At 36.2% G+C, this 23,712-nt stretch overlaps 1 protein-coding gene across 3 annotated transcripts; it reads left to right on the plus strand.

Annotated features, from left to right (window-relative positions):
* Positions 1-256: 256 nt before the first annotated feature.
* Positions 257-21,066, plus strand: LOC121427767 (lysosomal amino acid transporter 1 homolog). Of its 3 annotated transcripts, none has more exons than XM_041624319.1 (8): positions 257-425; positions 1,829-2,085; positions 4,641-4,770; positions 6,490-6,589; positions 7,897-8,135; positions 18,058-18,144; positions 18,622-18,792; positions 20,795-21,066. In XM_041624319.1, exons 2-8 carry the CDS (start codon positions 1,865-1,867, stop codon positions 20,894-20,896), a joined length of 1,050 nt encoding a protein of 349 aa, XP_041480253.1. In that variant the 5' UTR covers positions 257-425; positions 1,829-1,864; the 3' UTR covers positions 20,897-21,066. The 3 variants fall into 3 exon arrangements, with proteins under 3 accessions (XP_041480253.1, XP_041480254.1, XP_041480252.1); XM_041624320.1 differs by lacking the exon at positions 257-425 and adding an exon at positions 525-640 and having other exon boundaries at positions 1,825-2,085; XM_041624318.1 differs by lacking the exon at positions 257-425 and adding an exon at positions 525-640.
* Positions 21,067-23,712: the final 2,646 nt, after the last annotated feature.

The following is a 23,712-nucleotide window of genomic DNA, read 5'->3' on the forward strand; positions in this document are numbered from 1 at the left end:
TCGAGGGAGCTGATGAAATATTCCCAATCACTATTTTTTTTGTTTGGCACTTTTTTTCGTTATAAGCTAAATTCTTTTGAGTGAAATCCAGCTGTGATTTCATTAAATAGAACAACAAATAGATTCAACCATACCGGGTTTTGACTTTAGACTAGGCCTAGTCAATCAGCTTTTTGATCTCGTGACCAAATCATGGTCACATGATATTGATTTGGTTATACAGTACAGCAGTCAGTGCAGTGTACACAAAAGCGATTGTGATTCATGATTGCTCCCTCCTTAACTGCATTCTGCACAAATCTTGGAGATTAAGTCTATTGTGATTTGTTTGAAATAGATGAATTCGGGATAAAGGATCGGCGTAACCATCACTTTTCCAACGACCGAGCGACTTTGGTCAAGTGCACAGGGAATTCAATGATTTAGTACGTTAATCAAATTCAGGAACCTCATTCTAATCTTGACAGTCTTGGGGACGGGGTCTTGGAAAGCGGCAAGCGAGTGGCAGTGCAGTCGCCGGTCTGTGGGAGTGTGGCAGTGCAGCTGCGAGGAACACGGAAGACCGGCCCGGCCCTTACTGAGCTGAGCCGTGCTTAGTGCAGCTGCAGCAGTTGGATCTCCATTAATTTGTTAATTTTCAGTGAGAAAAATTTGGCACTGCCACGGCGCTAATGCAGTTTCATACCAGCCGACTTCGAGCAAATTTTTCCACTTGCCATAGCCATGCACTGCCAGTGCTCTCAAAAATACTGTCTGTAAATAGTATGACATTTGTGAACAAATACTGGTTGGAAAATTAATGAAATTTGCTCGTAGTTGGCTGGAGCAAAACTGCATTAGCACCAGTTGGCACTATTCTTATTCAAGTATTAAATAAACCAATTAGACCAATTAAAGCTTCAGTCTCTGTTATGTTGGTTGTTCAGCTGAACTCCGTTGACTTCACTCACCAAATACTGTGTATGAGGAGAAATAAAAAAATTACGGTACATGTTAAAAAACTCCTCGAAACAGACGGCTGCCAGCTGTCTATAAACCAATCTACATGTACATGTAGCTGAAATTTTTTAGTATATATAAACTCAGAGGAGGATACATATCTCACTTAGTCATTACACAGATAATGCAAGTGCTGAGAGCGAGGTGAAATTTCTTTATATTCTGACCTGAAAGCTTGATATTCTAAGCATTTTTGGTACCAGTGATTAAGATGGGTATCTAGAAAACAATAGATGCGTGCGCGAAGCACAAGCTGAAAATTATGATATTTCGATTAAAAAAAAAGACAGTTTAATGGATGTTTTAATAAAGAACATGATATATATCCAACAAAAGATTATTGCAAATCGCAGCGGGAGTTCTTTTGAGGTTTAGAACTGAAAACGGGACATTCTATTCACCTATTTAATCATGAAAAATATGGGTTTTTATTTGCTACAGAAATGCTGCGGGCGCGAAGCGCGAGCTGATATATTCCAATCTGAAAAACGGAACTTTTGAACACGTTATAAAATAAAGAACGAGTTGTGTATCTCAATCTCGCTTGCGGATTTCTGTGTAACATTACAATCTTGTTTTATTTTTTGCACATGAGGAATCATGGGGGGGAACGATATGTTTGCCCCCCCCAATATTTTCATTGGTGGGGTGATCGCCCTCCTGCCCCCCAGGATTGAGGCCTCTGAACAGACGAGCTTGTTGTTAGACGAGTCCTAGGACTTGACTATCTTTTTGTAGCTTAGTCACAATGCTTGAATGTAGACTTCATAGTCTAGGTATTTGTATTCACCATAACAATTCTATCCAAATGTTTTTTTCGATTTGGCAGATTCTTGCAGTGCAGCGTTAAGAAAGATCAAAGAAGATGGCAATCCACCTCTCGCCGATGAAGCTTCTTTCCGTTGCGAAAGGATCCAACTATGAGCTCTACGACTATGGCCAGAGACATGTCAACTGTACTGCCGAGCCTGGCTACGTACCTTGGATTTGGAATGGGTTCCATGAATGCGTGACGGATGCTGTCGAGTACACAGGGTTCATCCTAGGACTCCTACAGATTATTTGCTGGATTATTGTCATGTTCCCGTGAGTAGCATATAATCACTGGTTCACTGCCTCACTGCTACCATCCTGCCTGTGGGGACTCTACAGGTAGGACTATGGTATGCCAATGCTGTATTGAGCACACACTTAAAAAAAATCACTAAAATTTCACTTTTATTACCAAAATTATTAATTTCCATACAGTTGGAATTCAATTTTCATTAGTAACATAGAATAATTTTTGTATTGACCAGAGCGCTCAAAAACTTGAATTTTGGGCATATTTTTCTATACGCCCTCTGTTGGTAGAAAGTAATATGGCAGTAATTTTTTAAATTTTTTTTTAATGGAAACTGACAGTGTAAAAAAATCAAGCATTTGTCCAAAAGAAAAAGAGAAAATAGTAAGCCAAACATTGTCAACCTTATTTTGCCACACATAGAGATGTAACTAAGAACAAGGTTATATCATAACCTTGTTCATTGAATGAGTGCCTATAATCATGATAAACTGATCCTGATCATGATTGCCGTGATGGTGAAGGTAGTGCGGATTATGATGATGAAGAAAATGCTTCGATTGATGATAATTAATATGGTGGTGGGTACATGTTTTTGGTGAAGACGATGTTAAAAAATCATTGATAATGATTAAGATCATAATGAAGGTGGGTTTACGGTACATGACATGTATCCAGATGGTGGTTATGACTGAGGATTATGATGAGGGCATGAGGCTATTGATCATTGTGATGAGGATAATGATACTTGATGATGATGATGAGGATGGTAATTATTATATGATGAGGAGGAAGTGGTGATGATGATAATGATGAGGTGGTGGGGTTGTCACTTGTCAGTGATGACGATGATGATAATGGAAGTGATATTGATAATTGTGATGATAGTGACGGTGACAATGATGATACCGATGATGAGGGAAAAAAATTATGTTGTAAAGAATGGTGATGATAATGATGATAGTTATGGTGGAAGCCTGGTAATTGTTACCTCTGATGAAGTTCGTGCAGGCTCCACTTCACTACCACTACACTACGCTCCAACTACATGTAGGGGAAGGCGGGGTAAGTTGTGACAGTTTTTGCTTTTTGCATGTTAGAATTGATATGATTAATAATCTTGTCGAAATAAGTACCTTGCCTTGAAATTTAATTCTTCTGAAATATTTTCCACCTATATATAACTTTCTATCCCCACACTGAAAGTCATCGTGACCTTTGAAAAAAACGATGTCAAATGGCTCAACTTGCCCCATATATGGGGTAAGTTTGAGCCACCTTCTGGGGTAAGTTGAGCCACAAAAACTATGTACAAAATGTATGAGGGGAGAACCAGCATGTCAATTTTTTCTTTAAAGTCTTTTCACTTGCTAATTCTCTATAAATACCAACATCCTTTAAAAGGAAAAGAGCAGTCATGTAAATTTGCTCCTTTCAGCCAGCATTTCAATCGATTTTTATGGTTTGTTTGTTTTTTAAGATACATTACCATAGGAATTACCATGGCTCAACTTGCCCCATGCTGTTTGGCTCAACTTACCCCAGTCCGAACTTAGTGTGATAATTTTGTATCCACACATTTATTATGCATCCATCATATAAAAGACTATGACAAGAATGAAGATCCATACCTGGACTAATAATGTTGTTATCATGTCTCTATTATATTTAAAGATGTGTGTGTTTATAAAGCACTTATCTATTTCACACTCTTTTTTACTTTTTGGGCTGAAATTCATATTTTTCCCTCTAAAAAACTACTTTTTGTTTCAAAGTTGAAAACAATGTGGTGGGGTTAGGGGTTATGCTATGGGTCATCAATACATGACACCACCACAATGTCTGACTTATTCGTTATTGGCCTGGGGCTGGTGGCTCAACTTGCCCCTATGCTCAACTTACCCCGCCTTCCCCTACCTATTCCACTGATTCTTAGAATATTTTCCCAAACTCTTGGAATATTTCTGAGCCATCCAATTATAATATAAATATTTATGCTGTTTGACCTGCGATCGATTGCATGCAATATTTTGAAATCGGCCGTGAATAATACGTGTGAGGAATTTGATACTGGCCCCAAATCACCAATTTTGTGGATAACCGGAGGATGGACACAGAGTGAAATAAGGGTGAAGAGTAAGAAATTAAGGTATTTTTCTTTCTCGTTATATTTTTTTCTTTAATTTTTACAAACCACTTTTTGATCCCACCTTTGTCACTCGGAATATCCGATCGAGTTCACCGTCCCGAAATTCGGGTAGGTGGAGCATAGTGAGCCTGCACGAACTTCTCTTGAGGTAGGTAATTGTCAGTGATGACGATAAATGACTAGCACTTAAATGAATCTGTCAGGTATTCCAATTTCATTTGTTGAGCCTGATGATTCAGAAAGTAATGTACGTGTGCCCTCTAGGACAACCATGTGAGCTATATGATGTACATATATTTGGAACGGATATTTTATGTTTATTTTTTTGACAAATATCCTAAAAGATGGTAAAATGTTAAAAATCTACTTTTTCTTTAGTTCATTCTCTTGGTTCTATTAAGATTTGTTAACAATCACTCTCCAATCCAGGCAATTCTATGAGAACTACAAACGAGGTAAAATGGACGAAGCGATCGCCCCGGCTTTCCTCATTCTCTGGATGTTTGGTGATTTAGCTAATCTTGTAGGGTGTATTCTGACTTCTCAACTTCCAACACAGGTAAATATCATAGCCATGCTAAGAATTTAAAACTTTTCCCTTGGAGATCGTGGCAAGAGTTCCATATGCACAAAATTGGAAATAAAAACATGGAGAAGGTTCAGATTAATATATCTAGCCCTAATATAGAACATAACATGTATGATCGGGGAGTGGAAATTATAAATACATACCACTATATGGCTTTATTCCGTCAAATTTCGAGCAGGATCTAGTGCGTGTAATTGTCCATAGACATCGGTTTATTTAGTCAGTAAAGGGTCTGTGAGTCAAGACTAGTCGAACTATCTGCTGATAATCGTTAAAATACCCCTTCCGGTATGAGCGCTTCTCGCTAGCATAGCTGGAAGAGGTCTTGACTGCAGATAAAACGAGATGATTTCGAGTCCCGACTAAGGTAAAACAGCAACAGTAAAAAAATGATAGAAAAGTCTGAAGTGAACGAACCGGAAGTCTCAACAATCTTTTGTTGTTTGCATATAGCCAGGAGGCTCCTAGAGAGTAAATTAATTTACTTACTCTCAACGGAGACAGGGATTCCATCCCATTCATCTGCGTGTACCGCCAAAAAACCCTGAAACTTTCGCTCCCAAGCTCCTAGAGAGTAAATTAATTTACTTACTCTCAACGGAGACAGGGATTCCATCCCATTCATCTGCGTGTACCGCCAAAAAACCCTGAAACTTTCGCTCCCAAGCGTCCTACATGTAGAGAGTAAATTAATTTACTTACTCTCAACGGAGACAGGGATTCCATACCATTCATCTGCGTGTACCGCCAAAAAACCATGAAACTTTCGCTCCCAAGCGTCCGCAACGTTGGCAAAGAACAATAAGAAACAAGATGGCGGTGTACCGGTAAACATTGGGCAAGTCTCCCCCGTCTTTTCATAATATTTTTCCTCATTATTTTTATGTAATCGTGTTTGAAAATGAAATCGATGCCGTAGAAATGTCGAAAATGAAGTTGTTTCCCACTTATATAATTTAAGGCTAGATCTTTTTTATAGAAGGAAAGTAGAAATCTTGGGGGCAAAAGTTTCAGGTTTTTTTTTCTGGTACATGCAGATGGATGGGAGGGAATCCCTGGCTCCGTTCATGATTTTTACTCTCTAGGAGCCACCTGGCTAGGTGCATATGGAACTCTTTCTGAGATCAAAGCTGTGAGAAAGATACAAGTATGACCAAATTATATAAATAAATAAGCTTATGACATAAAAAATAAGCTTATGAATGCTGGCATTGGAGGGTGTTAATGCCCTGTATGATACTGTATGTAAAAAATGCCTTTAAAAGATACATGTAACTTGTCATAAAAATAAATTTAAGGCGTGGACAGAGGAAATTTACATTTTATCTCACACTTAGCACAAGAAGGTACTCTAGTCATGTGTAATGTTGTGCGTACATGTAACTGACTATCTTCATGAAATGGCCCCAGTGTCTAGAGCTACATGTACACCTCCTTTATACTTGTCTTTAATATCCTGGGAGTAGCAAAATAGGAGTGATGCTTCTATTTTGGAATTTGTACTAAATTGTTAAATAAGCCTGATGTAAATAAAAAACAAACTTTTTTTGTACATTATGTACATTAAGAACCTTATTTTTTTTTTTTTGGGGGGGCGTGTCAGAAATGTTTACGTTTTTTCTCTAAAAGCATTCAAGATGATGTACATGTAAGAAAGTTTCCTTGATAAGTTGTTCTTTTTCTTTTCAGTTTGCGACTGCCGTTTACTACTTGATCATGGACGCCCTCATCATTTCACAGTTCACATATTATTATGTCAAGAATAAAAAGAAGAAGGTCCACGTTTTAGGTATGAATGTGGACAAGCTCTGTCTGATATCGTTGAATGTGATTTATGGGTCCCTGTTCATTATTTTCATGAGTAGTTCTGTCTCGGTTGACATTTTTACACTGATGAATTTTTCATCTGTATTTTATAATGTTCATGTACATTCATGTATGTCATCTGTATGGTATTAAGCTATTTACCAAGGGCCGTGGAACGATTTTAAAAGGGAGGGGGATGGGCTGGCCTTGCAAAATCTTACAGTCAGATGGTCTTATTTTACGTTTTTGTACATGGTTTGAAAAAAGTTTTTTTGGGGGAGGGCTGAAGCCCACCCAGCCATCTTCCACACCCCCCTCCTGATACTGCAGCCGCTGATTACATTAACTTTTGGCTTCGCTTCCTTTATTTTATGGTCCAAATAAGATACATGTACATTACATGTATCATTGATAGAAAGCAGTGCTTTGGAGATGAGATATCAGTCAATTCTCAGTAAGTTTACAGACAGTCTTCAATTTTTATTTGCTGAAAACTAGGTCACTTGATCAAGGTGAAACGTTAGGGTCAATGAACGTAGAAGCATATTGTACAACGCCTACTTAGCTTGTTGTACGCGATCAAATGGGAGGCTGAATGTCACACATTCGTACCGTTGCACACAAGACGTACCATCCTACATGTACCGTCCAAAATGTACCATTGCACGGCTTTAGGAGGTGACGTCACAATGCGATTTCATTGAATAAGGTGACAATGCGCGTACAGCCCGCTGGCTAAATGCGCAATGCTGTCCAAGATCATGCGCGCTTGTGGGCCCGGCTTGTGGGATTTTGCTTTTCGCTTTCGATATTTTTGCTCCCTTTTCATAGATTACTGCAGGGAAAAACTCTTGTTTTTTCATATTTTCGCTAGAAATTACCGAGGCGTTGTACAACACAAATAGCGAATATTGTTATTCGTGCAATGGTGCGAGATTTCGCATTCGGTGAAAGAAACGCTCTATTCAACTCGGCTAACGCCTCGTTGAATAGAGCAACTTTCTTTCACCTCATGCGAAATCTCGTACCATCGCACTCATGCCTATTCGCTAGAAGCATATTGTTACATGAATGGTGTTTTTTTGAATAATTATTTTATAGTTATTTTCAAAGTCAACACTGCTGCTATTTTGAATTGCATAATGCAGGCGAGACTGCCAGAGATACTCCACTTGTTATTTATAAATATTGCTCAATTTTTTTTTGTGCTTATTTACATGTACCTTTTTAAAATAAAATCTCCATTATTTTGAACAAATAAAATTTAAATGTCTTCATTCTTCTCCCTAGATTCATCGCAAGCTCGTCCATCCATCCAAAACGGGAATCAAGATCATTCTCACATTATCTACTGCTGTACTTTCCTCCTCTCAACCTCACTGCTTATCTCGTTACCATGGCAACAAGGTCAAGGGTCATCTTACAGGTCGAGCTCTGTGGGCAGGTCTCTCCTGTCGGTCACCAACGGCAACAGTACCGATATATCATGCTTATTGTACTACAAGCAGACGCAATATTGTGTTTTCATTGTGAGTATGAACTTAGAGTACATTCGGTTGGAAATTTAATATGATTTACTAGTGAGTTGCCACTTGTTTTTATCCTCACTTTGTGCAATGCCCATGTGCTTTCTTTTCATTGTAGGTAATATATATATTGTGTTATTGTTTTGCATTTAGTTATTCAAAATTGTTTTTATTGATATATTTATATTTTTGGTTGTTTATTCCTTTATTTGCTTATTTTCATTTCATTTTATTTTCATTCATTCATTCATTCATTCATTCATTGTCTTGCCTTGCATTTGAAAAAAAAAATATGATAAACAACTTATTGATTATTTTAGTGCCTTTTCTTTATTCTCTGTATTGGGTTTGAAGGAGATATGATTATCAATATCTAGATCGATATTCCGACACATTCTCACATGACATGTAAATTACAAGGAAACCAGTTGCATGTCGGTACCATTTGTCTGCTCAGGTCATTCCAGAGGAAGTAATATGTCATTTCCCTTTTACCTTCATCTTATCAGCTGATAGTAACAAAGGCATTTAGAAGAAATAAAGTACACTATAGATCTATTTTGTACTTGATATGTATAATAGGTGGTCAAATTGCAGGAAGTAAAGAGTCATTACCAATTCAGGAAAAAAATATAATGAGACATGTGTAATGGTAGAAATTGATTTTTCCACCGGAACTCATTCATATATATAGATTTTTTTCCTCTTTTTTTTAACCCAACACAAGGAATTTATTACATACAATTTAAATTACAAAACACATAGAAAAACAAAATTTCATTATTCTAATAAGGAATAGGAAGCCCTATTAGAGCAAGCTATTACATGTACATGGAAACAAAAGTTTGGGATTAAACCAAAGCTAACAAAGTACTGTATACTGTAGGATTTCCTTTTGAAAATAGGTCTTGAAGAGCTGACAGCTATCTTTTTAAAGAGATGGTCCAGGCCGGAGATATTTATATCTCAATAAGTAGAGTAAAATTCACAAAGCAAAATCCTGAAAATTTCATCAAATTCAGATAACAAAGTTATTGAATGTAAAGATTATCAATATTTTATAAAAGGAGTTACATGCACACCGTCATGAATATTCATTAGGTGGGCTGATGACATCACATCTCCACTCTCCTTTTTCTTATGTTATAACATGAAATCATAAATGTGTCATTGTGTTTATACATGTACATGTGTAAATGATGTGTCTCCATTATGATGAAATAAGTTGCAGCAGTAAATATTAACTAATGCACACTTGATCAGATGTCAATCCGATTGTAATACTGTAGTTCTTAGTAGAAAATTTTTGAATAAACCTAATTTCATATAATAAAATGTACAAAAGAACAAGTGGGGATATGACATCATCAGCCCACCTACATTATATTGAATATTCATAAAGACATTTTAGAACTGTTTCACCGAAAAAATGCAAATCTTTAAAATTCAATGTCTTTGTTATTTGTTATCCAATTTTGATCAAATTTTCAGCATTTTGCTTAGTGAATTTTACTCATTTATTGAGATATATATATATATCTCCAGCATGGACCATCCCTTTAATGGTTCTTTATGATTTACTATGACAGGGCCTACATGTATTGTATCTAGGACCACAGAAGCTCTATAAACCTATATTAAATGAATATATGTTGATTTTATTTTATAGATGAAAATCCAAATACGGTAGTCATGAAATAAATACTCCAAAAATTTGCTTTGCCCAATTGATCGTGGGCCCGGCAGCCACTGTGCAGGGCCAGATAAACAAGGCTCTATCCCTTTATATCGTTGGAACGCCAAACAGGGTAGCATCAACTCCCATCTTTTAATATCTTTTGGTCCGACGTGGCTGGGGTTTGAACCCCGACCTCCCTGTGATTACAATAAAACTATCAAACATACTGTGCATGTACACAATCCAAAGCAGTTACATTGTAGGAGACTCATAAATGTGACTGTTTACAGATTTACAAACAAAAATAAGATAATGTATATGTAATTATAATGAAACATTTGAATATATATACATGTACATGTATACACTCACTCATAACACTAAAAAAAAGTATCATAAATGCATAGGCCTATAATGTAAGGAGTGTGAAATGAGAACCGTAGACAAAAAGGAAACTTCAGGGGGGGGGAAGGGTTAAGGACAACCTGGACCCAAACTGACCATTAACATGAAGTTAGTCATGAACACCATTATAAATCCTTCAGAACCTCATGTAAGAAATGAAAGGGTAAAAAGAGAGTAAAATTAAGTTGAATATGTGCATGTACAGTGGTAAGAAAATGTCTGCAGTATAAAAAGGGGTGTGAAGTCAGGTGACCTATGAATGTGTCATCATTTCCCCATTTGTTATCTTCATTAGTTTACAAACCCACATGTGATATGTCATATCAACATCCATTGTCTCAATATCCATTGTCAAGCCACATGTTTGAATGCCCTAGCAAACACACATGGACCTTGTACTCAAGGTGTGGATGTACCTGCATATACATATATGTATGTCCTCGGAAGAACTCTGGATGTGAGGGTTATTATTTGGATTTTGGCCATGATCAGATATGGGTAGTATTAGGCGAAAACACAGGACAAAATAGTAATTCCCTTCATTTGTAATATGTAAGTCAAAATTGACAGTTTTGGTGGTTCTTGAAACTGATGAAACCTCACACAAGCTCATAGGACTAATCTCCAACAACAATAGCCCCACAAGAAGCAAGCGGGAGTCAAGGCTCATGCCTTCATCCCATACTAGTTAACAATGATGATGATGACGTTTTTTCTTCAGCCATCCAACTTGCATTGCATTATCATCCATTAATATTAGTTTACACCAGTTATTTTTAAAGAACAAGTCCACCCCAACGAAAAGTTGATTTAAATAAAAAGAGAAAAATCCAACAAACATATAAACACTGAAAATTTCATCAAAATCGGATGTAAAATATTAAGAAAGTTATGACATTTTAAAGTTTTGCTTAATTTCACAAAATAGTTATATGCACATCCTGATTGGTATGCAAATGAGGAGACTGATGACATCATCCACTCACTATTTCTTTTGTATTTTATTATATGAAATAGGGAATATTCTATTTTTCTCCACCTTGTCTAGTGAAACAACGATTTATTCCTCCCTGAACATGTGGAATGAGCATTGTTTAATACTAAATGATTCAGTCAAGTTGGTCCTCATTGTCAAATGTATAAAAAAATGAAATAAAAAATGAAACAAATAGTGAGTGAGGGACATCATCAACTTTGTCATTTGAGTTGTGCATACAGCCTGTATCACTGTTTTGTGAAAAATAAGCAAAACTTTAAAGTGTCATAACTCTCTTATTTTACATCTGATTTTGATGAAATTTTTAGCGTTTTGCTACTTTGATTTTTCTCTATTCATTCAAATCAACATTTTTCTGGGGTGGACTTGACCTTTAATTATATGACACCTACATGTATATCCTCAATTTGATTAGTTGTTTGATATCGATCATTCGGACCATTTTACAATGACCTCATTGACTGTTCAATTTAGGATCTATTCATTGTGCAATTTTGGATCCATATGATTTTGTTAATTGCATGCGGACATTGTACGCGACATACGCGACAATCAACAGACCGAGCTCACACTGCATGAACATATTTTGCATCAAAACTGATAAATTTCCTGTGAAAACTAATATAGTTTGAAGTGTCATATAAACCAAATAATGAATGCTCCTTCATTCATGCAATAGACAGAATACTTCATTCAGTTAAAGATTAAATGAATGATCAAATCAACTCCGCTACGCCTCATTGAATGGATCTTTTCATCTTTCAAGTCATGAAGTACATGTATTCTGGCCATTGCACTCATAAACATTCATTATTTGTATACTGTAAAACAATGTGAAGAGCTGTATCTTATGCCAATTGAGATGGTGCCAGCAATCAGCTTGCCTGAAATGTGCACTATACACTTGACCATGAACGTACAAGGATTCTGATTTGCTCGGGCCAGTTTCACAAAGAATTTATGATCGTAATGTTAAATGCAGTGTTAGCCATGGTGAAACCGGGGGGGGGGGGGGGGGGGGGGGGAGGGGGCAATCAAATATATTGTTGTTCACATGCATTTAAAGGGGTGTTTTTTTCCAGTTTTGGACCTGGGCTGCGCGTGCACTTGTTAAGGATATCAAAAACACCGATTTAGAAAAAAAAAGGTAGTATTGAAAGATTGGTCAATGGTCAATTGCAGGGTCAAACGTATTTAGGGTATGTTTTTTTTTGGACTTGCCATAGAGCAAATGTGACTAAGGTATTATTTACATACGAGGTGGATCAACCAATGACTTAAACATAACTGTAAAACAATATCCATGTACATGTAAACCCACTCAATGAAGGAAAGAGAAACATTTACATGAACACAATTACAGATCACAGGGTCTGATTCTGGTTGAAAAAGTGTCAGAGTCTCACCCAACATTTACCAAGGAGGCATACATGTACTGTTAGGCAGGGTTGGCGATTTTTTTGATTTTTTTTAAAAAACAAAAAAAATCGGATTTATTTGATTTAAATAAGATTTTTTTTACTTTTTAAAAGTTCCTTTGAAAAAAAGGGTACTTATCCCCCCTTATTCTTACAATGACATCAATATTGATGTTATACATTTCACCCCTAATATTGTTCTTAACCACATATTTTGTAATTAAAATCCAGTAAAAATGGACAATTAAAAATAAATTTGAGGAATCATGTATCTGAACTTAATTCTATCATACATAGGCCTATGAGGGAATTCCCAGTGAGAAGAGAAAATTCCCCTCTGGGATTTTTCATTCAAATATTTAAAAAATCCAAGAGAAAAAATCCCTTATCAAAACTGCCAACAAACCCTTTGCCAATTACTAGTATTCATGTATATTGTAAGAGAAATAATTCAAATCAATGATTTTTTTCAATTAGTCACAGCTTTACAATAGTCAAAGAGAGACTACAACAGTATATGTTTAGGATATTTTTGATAAAAAGCTCTTCTCTTGCTACAGATATAGAAAAAAAACTCTCAGTTTTAGAGAACAATATAGGAGATAGCTTAGTCAAAGGGTGACTATACTACATTCTGTTACTGTGATTTTTTTTTACATTAATCTACAATTTTTATTCCCATATTCTCTACAAAAAAATCTGTTTGATCCATGAAGTATGAAAAAGAATCTACTTACTTTTAACTTAAAGGATAAAAACTGCAAAACTGCTTAAATTACAACATATGTATTACAAAAAGAAGTATTTTATTATAATGAGACACAGCTTACAACTGCCAATGATTGTAACTGAAGTGCCTGCATCTTAACATTAAAATGCAGTGTTAAATGTTTATTCTGAGTTTTGCAAATTGTTGTTATAGAGCTCTTTCCATTATTACATGCAGAAACAAAACTTCCATTATTTGTAGCACTGAACATAAAATGGGCTGCAGTGATTTAAAAGGTTTATAAGAGAAAGCTTTTCTCAACAGTCAAATTATGACTGTACTACATTATGTTAATGTGATTTTTATAATTATGTTATTTAAAACATCAAATGTATGATAAATGTAACAATACGAAATAAGAGGCATGTTAAATATGTTGATTACATGCAGGTATCATTTTTTTTATTTTACATGACAGAAGTACATGTAGTTATGTGTAGGCGAAGGATCAAAACTGGAAAACTGCCAACAAACCTTTTCTCATTGACTTATATATTATATATTTTTTTTTTACAAACTGCTCTCTGAAAAGTCTTTGGATTATGTGAAAACTTTATGTTAAGAAAGAAATTGACTAATAATAACTGACAAAGAATGTAAAATTTCAGAAGAAAAACTCGACATAATTTACAAAAAATGAGTACCTATTGACAACATACATCTGTAGTTTTTAAGGAATTACCTGATTTTATTAATTTGATTTTAATTTGTTTTAAGTAGATATGAAGACTTTGTTGATCTTTTATTGATACAAAGTTAATTCAAAGTTTTTCAGTTGACTTGAAGAATTAAAACTGCATTGAACAAATACTTTGTCCATGATTTGTACATTTTTCAATGGAAGTGATTTAAATCAATGATTTAAAAAAAAAAATCATGGTGATTTAAATCGCGATTTAAATCACGATTTAAATCAACGTGATTTAAATCCGCCAACCCTGCTGTTAGGCACATGTACATGTAGATGTACACCTTGATTTAGCTATTGAAGTACAGTGTTAACAACACTACAGCATTCATTATAAAAGAGTCTTACAATTTATTCATGCTTTAAACAAATGAGGGAGGGAAGATGAAGTTTACCCGTTTTATGCAAACTTGGCCTTGTTTCAGCAATTTAAAATTACCTGCCGGATTTTACAACATCATAATGTACTATAATACATGTTAGTAATGAACTATAATTTGATACCCTTGACTTCATGAAGCATATCCTCTTTACAAAATCACTCAAATCAATGAAAGTAAAACTGTATGAATATGAATAGGATGTTGCTTCAAGTGTTTTAGTCTGAGTAATTGAAGATTTTGAAGGGTTTTAGTTGTGAAAGAAAGAAAAAACAAATAGTTGAGGGACACACAGGATTGTGGAGAATCCAGAATTTCTTGGTACATTTTTAGAATATGGGGAAGATACATGTAATAGCAAGACTGCATTAGAGAACTTTGTCCGCCTTTTTGGTAAAAATCTCAACATTAGTGTTGTGGAACAGGGATGCCAGTTTTGAGGGATGCCAGTTTTCAGGCAAAATCCTGAATTCAGGCTCTGGCAATTTATTTTCAGGCTATATTTTTAGCATTTTTGTGTAAAAAATATTGTATTCTAGGTGATTTTCAGGCCCTCTGATCAATCCCAACTGGCATCCCTATGTGGAAGCACGTAAAAGTAACAAATGTCCCTTAATTTTAAAATGCACGTTTTGCACCCTATTGTCGCATGAAATACAAATGTTAGACTTTGCCATTTACATGTAGACTCGGGGCCTTGCAAAACCTTTGTTAAAGGGGAAGTTCACCCTGACAAAAAGTTTATTGTAAAAATAGCAGAAAAAGTAATACAAATATTGCCGAAGGTTTGAGAAAAATTCATCAAATAATTAAAAAGTTATTAGAATTTCAATTATTTGATTTGTGATGTCACAGCAGCATTCCTACATAGCGAATGGTAAAATATAAAAGAAATGTCATTTTCTCAGAAAATTGAAAATGGTGTTCACTGTACCTTTTGTATATCTATAGACAAATCAATTCACACCTGATCATGAAAAGAAAACAAAATTCAGTCATCAGGAACCATACAAAATTTGAAATTCATGCATTTTATATTACATAACACATGGGGCAGCTGCTCGTGTATGACGTCACAAATCCAAAACTTTGAACTCTAATAACTTTCTTACTGTTTAACGGATTTTCCTCAAACCTTCACCAATATTTTTTACTATTTTTTCTGCTATTTTTACAACAAAGTTCTCTTCAGGGTGAACTTCCCCTTTAATGCATTTGTGAGCCATGTGAAAATTGTTCTTTGGGATGTTAATAGTATACCAAGTGTGGAGCGTTGTGGCCCAGTTGATTTAGTCTTCTGACTTTGAAACAGAGGGCCATGGGGTGGAATCCCAGCCATGGCATTATTCCCTTCGGCAAGAAATTTATCCACATTGTGCTGCACTCGACCCAGGTGAAGTAAATGGGTGACTGGCATGAATTTATTCCTTGAAATGCTAACGCGCTATAAAAGGCTGCGGGGCTAAGGCCAGGGTAATAATATCCAATTTAGCCCACTTGGGGACACACTTGGCAGTGATATGTGCTATTATAAGCATGTTTGTTTTATTGTTAGTAGTAGTATTTTTCAAAAGATACATAAATGATAACAAATATGATTTCAATAAAACTTTAGAATATGTACATACTTTTTTCTAGGAAAGGATTTCTTGAATTCTCACCAAAATATCTATTCAGAAACAAGAGTCCTTCATCATGCCTTTTGTCTTCTGTAAAGCATCATACTACTAAAGAACGAGAAAGTGTCTTTTTTCTAGAACAATCGTAAAGAGATCACATGAAAAATAAAGGAAGCATATATTCATCTTCAGTAGTTGTCAATGAATCAATATAACCACTTGCTTGTAAGTACTTTTAATTCAGCTGTTAGGCACGCAAGATCTGAGGGTAGCGGTATTTAGAAAGTGAAAGTTTATTATGTGAAGTGTGTATCAGAGCAGGATACAGGATTAAGAAAAAATAAGGGGGGGGGGCTGGAATTGTAATCAAGCAAGCAAAGCAAGAACTAGAAAAAGGATCATTTTATAGAACAAGAACAACATAATATACCAAACAAACAAACATTTCCTAGCTGGAACTTAAGCTAGTAGTGTACCGGTAGTCATCTGACTTTGCCCCATTCCGGTGGCATAGTCGATTGCAAAATCATATTTTTGTCTCACCTGCATAGCAGAGTGAGACTATAGGCGCCGCTTTTCCGACGGCGGCGGCGTCAACATCAAATCTTAACCTGAGGTTAAGTTTTTGAAATGACATCATAACTTAGAAAGTATATGGACCTAGTTCATGAAACTTGGCCATAAGGTTAATCAAGTATTACTGAACATCCTATTAGAGTTTCATGTCACATGACCAAGGTCAAAGGTCATTTAGGGTCAATGAACTTAGACCATGTTGGGGGAATCAACATCAAAATCTTAACCTGAGGTTAAGTTTTTGAAATGTCATCATAACTTAGGAAATATATGGACCTAGGTCATTAAACTTGGACATAAGGTTAATCAAGTATCACCAAACATCCTGCATGAGTTTCACGTCACATGACCAAGGTCAAAGGTCATTTGGGGTCAATGAACTTTGGCCGATTTGGGGGTATCTATTGAATTACAATCAAAACTTTGAAAGTTTTTGGATCTGATTCATGAAACTTGGACATAATAGTAATCAAGTATCACTGAACATCCTGTGCAAGTTTCAGGTCACATGATCAAGGTCAAAGATCATTTAGGGTCAATAAACTTTGGCCGAATTGGGGGTATTTGTTGAATTACCATCATAACTTTGAAAGTATGTTGGTCTAGTTCATAAAACTTGGACATAAGAGTAATCAAGTATCACTGAACATCCTGTGCGCATTTTAGGTCACATGATCAAGGTCAAAGGTCAATGAACTTTGGCCATAATGAGGGTATCTGTTGAATTACCATCATAACTTTGCATGTTTATTGATCTGACTTGTGAAACTTGGACATACATGTAAGCGTAATCAAGTATCACTGAATATCCTGTGCAAGTTTCAGGTCACATGATCAAGTTCAAAGAACTTTGGCCACATTGGGGGTATTTGTTGAATCTCTGTAAGTGTATTGGTCTAGTTCATGAAACGTGGAAATGAGAGTAACCAAGTATCACTAAACATCTTGTGCGAGTTAGAGTAGTATTCAAAGTGAGCACTGCTGCTATGTTGAATTGCGTGATGCAGGGGAGACGGCCAGAGGCATTCCACTTGTTTGCATTGAAAGCTATCAAAGTTCATGAATACATCAACTTCATTAAAGATTTACTGACATCTAATATCAAGTAACTTGTATTTTATCTCTCTTTATAATTCTTTACTTTTGCTTATTTCTCCCATTTTTTTACAATGATCATTGGATTCTATGTGGGAGTACATAATTGAATCCGATGACCGGGGTAATAATATATCTGTAAAGCACTTAGAAACGTCGTTCCGATGGATTAAGCGCTATATAAAAGCGGATTATTATTATTACATAATCATTTGCATTCTGTGTTGGATCTGAAAAAGGATTCATAAACTTACATTGTTGAATAATCCCTTATCTGTTCTCTTCCATTCATTCTTCCAGGATTCAATAGATATTTTTGGGTACGTGTGTGGCTGTCTGTCGGGTGTATTCTATGTGGGATCTAGGATACCTCAACTGGTACAGAATGTAAGTGTGATTTGCTTGCTGTGGTTGGTATTTTTGAGCTAATTTTTAGTTGTGATGTCTTAGAGATCGGTAGGTCTTATTGTAAAGCCATTCAAAATGTCAAATGTGTACAATCCGTGAACTTTAATTTATATACATGTACGAAATGTTTCCAAACTTCTCAAGTAGGGACAAACTTTTGGGAAAGTTAGAAAAATGACACATTGTTGCTGCTGTGGTGTTGTTGTTGTTTTTTTTTGGGGGGGAGGGGTGCAAAATACCCATCATGCAAGAGGTCAACATATGTCAACCTTGCATTGTTTTGTAGTTATATATAATAAACTGTCAACTGGTATGTGATATGTCAGTTTCACTGGGGTCCGGTCAGGGTCTCTATAAAGTATGCATGTGTACTAGAAGTAACACTGGTTGACTATCCTATTCGTTAATGTATTCCAGTACTTTTACAATGTAATCTCCAATCGTTGCCTCCCACAGTATCGAAGACAGTCGGTAGAGGGCGTATCCATCTTGATGTTCATCTTAACGGTGACCGGTAATGTCTTCTATGGTGCATCGGTGCTCATGGAGGATACGTCGATAGTCTTTCTCATCAGGCATTTACCCTGGCTTGTCGGCAGTCTTGGGACACTCTTATTCGACTGTATTGTATCCTTTTATCATCAAAAGATGGCTAACTTAATTCTGTAATAAATGTCAAAGATATCATTTTGCCCTTCATAGTGCTCTCTCTCTCTGCATGTATCTGCATGTAAGGTTACAGGAATTATTTTAGGTTGCATTCAAGGTGGTGCAAAAAAAAAAATCAAAGGCAAGTTTTAAGTTTTGGATGGTGCACTGAAGCATTCAATTCAATTGTAGGAAAATTTATTGATTTGATCGAACCATCATTTTGCTCATATGATTGGATACATTAATTATCATGATTTTTGCATAATTTATATACGTTGTATTTGTATTATTACTTGTGAGCATCAAAATTCCATTTCTTGGTTTATAAATCGATTCAGATCAATGGGCATTAGCAGTGATATTTAAATAAATTTGGATCAGTGTATAATGGTACCCTCTTTAACCTACATTGCATGATGGCATTGACTTCTGTAGAATTCTTAATCTTTGCAGTTTGACATGATAAACTCCCACTGACAGATCCAATATATGTCCTATTCAACAAAATATCAAATAACCTATAGATTTTCATTGATAAATTGATATCAAGATTCCTATTTTCTGCAATGTATCTCGTGCACGTAGGCCTTGGCCATTAGCTTTGTATACAGATATCAATGTCAATACAAGAGTAAATATTGGCTTGTCAAATATGTGTCTTATAAGTGCTATAGTACTTTGACCTTTGCTAAAAGTTCAGATATTCATGATAACAGCGATTAGCCTATTTTATGAGTGGGGGGGCCCTATCATCTAGATTTTTGTCTTGCCTGCATAGCAAAGCAAGACTATATAGGTGCCGCTTTTCCGATGGCGTCAGTGTCAACATCAAATCTTAACATAAGTTTGAGTCTTTTAAATGACATCATAACTAAGAAAGTATATGGACCTAGTTCATGAAACCTTTACATAAGGGTTATCGTGTAATACTGAACATTTTGCATTGGTTTCAGGTCACATGATCAAGGCCAATGGTCATTTAGGGTCAATGAACTTGGACCATGTTGGGGGAATCAATATCGAAATCTTAACCAAGGTTATGTTTTTGAAATATCATCACAAGTGTATGGACCTAGTTCACAAATCTTACACAAAAGGGTTTTGAAGTAGTACTGAACATCCTACCTGAGTTTCAGGTCACATGACCTGAAACAAAGGTCCTTTAAGGTCAGTGAACTTGGGGCATATTAGGGGTATTTGTTGAATTTCAATTTCTTCAGGACATAGGAGTAATCAAGTATCACTGAACATCCTGCAGGAGTTTCAGGTTACATGACCAAGGTCAAAGGTCATAACGGGTCAATAAACTTTGGTCGTGTTTGGGGGTATTTGTCGATTGGCATCATAACTTAGAAAGTTTATGGATCTAGTTCATGAAACATAGACATAAGGGTAATCAAGTAAAAATGTTTTTTTGCACACATCTTAGATCCAATGATCATGATCAAAGGTCATTTTGGGTCAATGAACATAGTATTTTATGATCATATGAATTTTTTTCTTGTGTGAATGATTATTCAATGTCTGTTTTTAAAGTCAGCACTGCTGCTACATGTACAATGTATATCAAATCGCGTAATGCAGGCGAGACTGCCAGAGGCGTTCCACATGTTTGTGTACTATGATCTGCCTTGCCTTTCCCTCTGATCATCACGTAGTAGTTAACCCCAAACAGTCTGTCTGACCTTGTAGAATTGAAAAAAAATTTGCTCTTTTTTTTTCTGAGGGGGGGGAGGAAGGAGCTGGGGCAAAATGCCACCTGCCACTATCTTTTCAGCCTACTTGGGTTCTATAAACAATTCTGTGTCACTATATTTCAATTGGTGAACTTTATGAAACTTGTAGTTGGTAACTTTTACTATAAAGGGGTAAATTCTGTCTTGGAAATATGATTCTGTATCCTTCTTGGTTTTGTTGAAGTTACTTCTCTGTTTCTACTGATCTGATCATTGTATTTCCTTGACTGACCTTCTATCAGATGCTTACTCAGTTTGCTCGCTTCAGGTATTGCCGATCAGCTAGTCTCAGAGCAGCTGATGAAGAGGAGGATACACGAAAGCTTCTCAATGGAGCATTATGAGGAATGCCCTTATTATCTGCCTACTGCCTGTATCCCATGAGAGCTGAAAGGATGCTACAAGCCTACAAATATTCAGTAACATGACCTCTAGGCTTGTCTGCATAGGAAAGTCTAAAGAAATGATGGCTGTTTGGTGGGTGCCAGCTAACTCAAGAATTGCGACAACTCGGCCCTGCCAAAAAATTTGGTGACGAGTTGTCCATTATGGGTTCACTATTTTGTTGACATATCGTCGCACGCACCAGGAACCGTCCTCTCTGCGCAGATACAGTGTGCTATTGCGCCTCGCGATTTCACCACGAATCGTCCTCTGTTACGATGCCCACTGCGGCATAAATAATTCACTTCAAGAAAATGTAAAGATACGGGATGAAACTTTGGAACCTGAACTATCGAACAAAGACACCGGTAAATGATTTGCTCTCCTTGTAGGTGCACTTATTGCTTGTTTTAAAAAACCTGTTTTTAAATGCGTTCTCTGCAAAATAACTTTCGCATCCAAGTGCGCAGAGAGGACGGTTCGTGGTGCGTGTGACGAAATGTTTGTATGGAATCTGAATTAATTGTAATGTTTTCTACTATGATTTCAATTAACTTCTTGGATTCTGTTATCAATCTTACCATAGGGTCAGGGAAAGGCTTTTTGATGGACAACTCGGCACCTCATATATTGGCGGGGTTGAGTTGTCTCAAATGAGAAGTTGACCTGGGGCCCGTTCCAGAAAGAGTTGCAATCAATCGCAACTCTAAAAATCTTGCGCAACTTGATTTTCAACCAATTAACAGCGCGCATTGGGGATTTGCAATTGATATTTAGACTTGTGTAACTTTTTCTGCAACGGACCCCTGTTTGGGAATTTCCAGTCCAATATTGACAGCTGCATTGGGAGTGAGAATGGCTTTTTACATGTTTGTAAACCCCAATTATGTTTTAGAGCTAGGTTTGACTGATTTTCACGGTCTTCCAAAATCAACATCAATTAATAAAATGTATTTATAAAGGGCTGCCTTTCTAGATAATATAGTCTTTTCTGAGACACACTGTTATTATTACTCCAGGGGATGTTTCACGAAGGTCTAATTATGACTAAATTCGCACTTAAATTTTCACCCGTACATGATATGCAACGCGCAATCTTATTGATCAATACGCAGTAGTACGCGTCCTCTAGACATGATCTGACCAATGCGGTTATGCCTTTTATCCCACACGCAACTAGGCATTTCAGTACGACTCTTACATAGATTCTTGTGAAACATCATCTTACAGCTTTAGCTACCTGGTACTCATTCATCTTGACTAGGAGTGTAGCACAATAATTGATACATAGTGTGTTTTAATACAGAATTTGACAGCATTAGGATCAGGGGCAGATCCAGGATTTTCCGAAAGGGGGAGGGGGCATATTTTCTGGAGGAAAAATTTGACAATTAAAAAAAAAAAAAGTTTTCAACCCCAAAATAAGGACATTTCATCCTCAATAATTGGACAAGCAAACAAAGAAAAAAAGGTTTTCAACCCCAAAAGTAAGGACATTTCGTCCATGAAAGAAATTGACAAGCGAAAAAAAAAGTGTCTTCACTTTCAAAAGGGGGGGCTTCTGTTTTTACAGCACTTCTACATTACAAATTTGAATTGTGCCTCTTTAAAGGGCACAGTCAACCCATGCCCCCCCCCCCGGATCCGCCAGTGATTCGGATATGAATATTAAATCATGCATAGTAGAACATGATTTATAACCAGCGGACAATATGTAATGACACTGGCAATTGCCTCATAGCAAATTCATAGCCTCACTCTCCCTAGCCTGAATGTTGCCAGAGGATAAGCAGGCTTTGCCAAGGAATTTCTCGTGGGTACCCTAAAGTGAGATGTCTCTGTTACAGGTCTTTCCAATGCTTTTTGCAAAGTCATGGGCCAGCATACAATCTACTCCCAATGATGCCCATGTGACTTCAGTATTGTTCAAAGTTGTCAAGGGTCACAGAAAATGCACTCCCATTATGTTGAAAGGGGAAATTTCACTTCAAAGCATATCAATTAGCACAAGGATGAGGTCACCAGTCATGTGTACTGACATGCCTAACATACCAACAGCTTTATGGAACAACCTCATATATGGAAGGCATAGTAAAGTGACATTCCGAAAAAAAATGTAAACATACATGTTGACATGTATGTTGAGAGTGGAATGGTATTGGTACATGTAGGAGCAAGTGCAAAATAATAATTTATATACTTGAGGTAGGGTTACCATTAATAATGCATTCCAGTTAGTTTTTGTAATATGTTATGATGATGTAGAAATATTTATCCAAGATGTAATGTTTATCTTTACTAAACAGTAGTTTTAATGAAGGAATATACATGTATTTAATTATTGAGGAATCTTAATAAGAAAATAAAAAATGCTGTAGGAATTATGACAAAATAGGAATAGGAATTTATATTTCATACATTAGTATGAAGGAAAGAGAAAAGGATGGAGAGGAGGGAATGTAGTAAAAAGAAATTTTGTGAAAATGGAGAAGAGGAGGAGGAGGAGGAGAAGAAGAAGAAGGAGGAGGAGGAAGAAGAAGATGTAAAAATAAAAAGAGAAGAAGAGGGAGGAGATGAATGATACATGTAGAACAAGAAAAAGGGGAAAAAAGTTAGGGGGGAAGTGTGAGAAAGAAATATCTCGTACCACATCCCTTTTTAAGGCGTCTGTTCAAACATCAACGATAAATAGCTGAACATTTTGAAAGAGAAAGTGTGTGAATTTCAATGCAGTATTGATACAATAATTTTTGTACTGGTCAGTGTTGTAATATTT

The sequence above is a fragment of the Lytechinus variegatus genome, chromosome 14 (assembly GCF_018143015.1).
Source record: "Lytechinus variegatus isolate NC3 chromosome 14, Lvar_3.0, whole genome shotgun sequence".
NCBI lineage: Eukaryota > Metazoa > Echinodermata > Echinoidea > Temnopleuroida > Toxopneustidae > Lytechinus > Lytechinus variegatus.

Excerpts from the sequence above, each read along its gene's own strand:
- LOC121427767 (XM_041624319.1), top strand. The coding sequence starts at position 1,865 with ATGGCAATCCACCTCTCGCCGATGAAGCTTCTTTCCGTTGCGAAAGGA. Across the intron at positions 8,136-18,057 it reads CGCAATATTGTGTTTTCATT|GATTCAATAGATATTTTTGG; the intron begins GTGAGTATGAAC and ends TCATTCTTCCAG. Across the intron at positions 18,793-20,794 it reads CACTCTTATTCGACTGTATT|ATGCTTACTCAGTTTGCTCG; the intron begins GTATCCTTTTAT and ends ACCTTCTATCAG.